Source organism: Etheostoma spectabile, chromosome 10, assembly GCF_008692095.1.
Source record: "Etheostoma spectabile isolate EspeVRDwgs_2016 chromosome 10, UIUC_Espe_1.0, whole genome shotgun sequence".
NCBI lineage: Eukaryota > Metazoa > Chordata > Actinopteri > Perciformes > Percidae > Etheostoma > Etheostoma spectabile.
Window position 1 is genome coordinate 14,835,256 of NC_045742.1, and position 1,667 is coordinate 14,836,922.

Consider the following 1,667-nt stretch of genomic DNA (forward strand, 5'->3'; position numbering starts at 1 on the left):
TAACTCTTGTTATGAATTGATACTATAAATAAAATTGAATTGAATTGAATTGATGTTAACCATTAGAGGATTAAAAGCCAATCAATAAATCTCAGTGCCACTCAATTAAGATGTTTGGTCATAATTTTGGTAAAAGGTAAAACTGCTTAGTTCAGTCTCACTCAATCATAACAGTCATGCATTAGGTCATACTAAGCATCTAAGGTGCTTTTAAAAAAACTATAATTTAGTATAGTATATTTACAACTTATTTGGGAACTCAACTCTTTTTATTAAAATCTGAAATGAACAGTATTACAGTTTTTACAGTTGTTTTTTTAACTGCAAGCTTTTTACTAAATAAGTCTAACCATTTTTTCAGCTTGTTTATACTGTATAATCAAGTCAAGTAAAAATTTGTATACAGCCCAATATCATAAATTTGTTTCACGGTTCTTTGCAATCTTTACAGCATACAATCCCATGACCCTAAGTTTATAAATGAATTAATGGTATAGAAAAACAAATGGTCTTTTTTCTATTGCAGCTCCTTGAGCCTTCGCTATTTCACATATGGGATACTGTTCGGCTGTGGCTCCTCATTTGCCTTCCAGCCCTCGTTGGTCATCCTCGGCCACTACTTCCGCCAGCGCCTGGGCTTGGCCAACGGTGTGGTGACGGCCGGTGCCAGCCTCTTCTCCATGGGCCTCCCGGTCTTTCTCAACAAGGTAGTGGAACCCCTGGGCCTCAGCAGAACCTTCCAGATCCTCAGCCTCTTCATGCTGGTCCAGGCCCTGCTGGCGCTGATGTTCAAACCTTTACTGCCTGCTGGAGGAGGCATGGGACCCCCGGGCATGGGTCCTGGACCTGCCAAACCCCAAACCCAGCCAGAGGCCACAGCTCAGGAGGGAAGCAGGTGGAGCAGGGTCCGTGATGGGGTCAGGAAGTACTTCAACCTCCGTGTGTTTCACATTGTGACATACCGGGTGTGGGCGTTTGGAGTAGCCACAGCTGTACTGGGCTACTTCGTGCCATATGTCCATTTGGTAAGTACAATAATGGGCATGCTTGTATAGGGCTGCACGATTAATCGAATTGTAATCACCATCACGATTTTGGCTTCCCACGATAAAATTTGCGTAATTGAACGGTATTTTAAATGCGTCATTCGATTCATAGAATGCTCACACTTCTGACATTTGTCCACAGTTTTAAGTTATTAACACAGCTGTATATTGTTAAGCATGAGAGCCAAACCTGTATTTGTACCAGTGTTTCCGCTGGTAACTTTGCTATTGCGGCCGCCACGGTGAAAAACACAGAAGAAGTTATACAACTAACTTCAGTTTGCAGAATAATAGCGTGTGAGTCAAAGCCTGCTGGACCTGGGTGAGAGATGTGACCCATGGCCAGAATCATAGTTCATAAAAATGCAGGGCAGTGATGATACAGACATTTCGAACACCCCACGTGTGTAACTCCGCTGACCCGCCATTCAACCCATGCTGGACCCATTCATAAATAGTCAGCTGTCACTCTGTGAGTAGTATACGTCCATCGCACTCCCTCTCTCTCCCTAGTGCTTTTAATCCGGTATTGTTGAAAATAAGTGAAGGAGCTTTCTCAGAGATACATTTTTTTAAATGTATCCTAGGCCATTTATTTCAGATAATTTTCATTTACATGTG

At 42.3% G+C, this 1,667-nt stretch overlaps 1 protein-coding gene across 1 annotated transcript in view; it reads left to right on the plus strand.

Moving 5' to 3' along the window:
* slc16a2 (solute carrier family 16 member 2) overlaps positions 1-1,667 on the plus strand; it is a 24,506-nt gene that overhangs the window by 14,350 nt on the left and 8,489 nt on the right. The window contains exon 3 of the mRNA XM_032527645.1: positions 527-1,025. Within this exon, the coding sequence (XP_032383536.1) occupies positions 527-1,025 (499 nt within the window). The remainder of the gene's footprint in view (positions 1-526; positions 1,026-1,667) is intronic.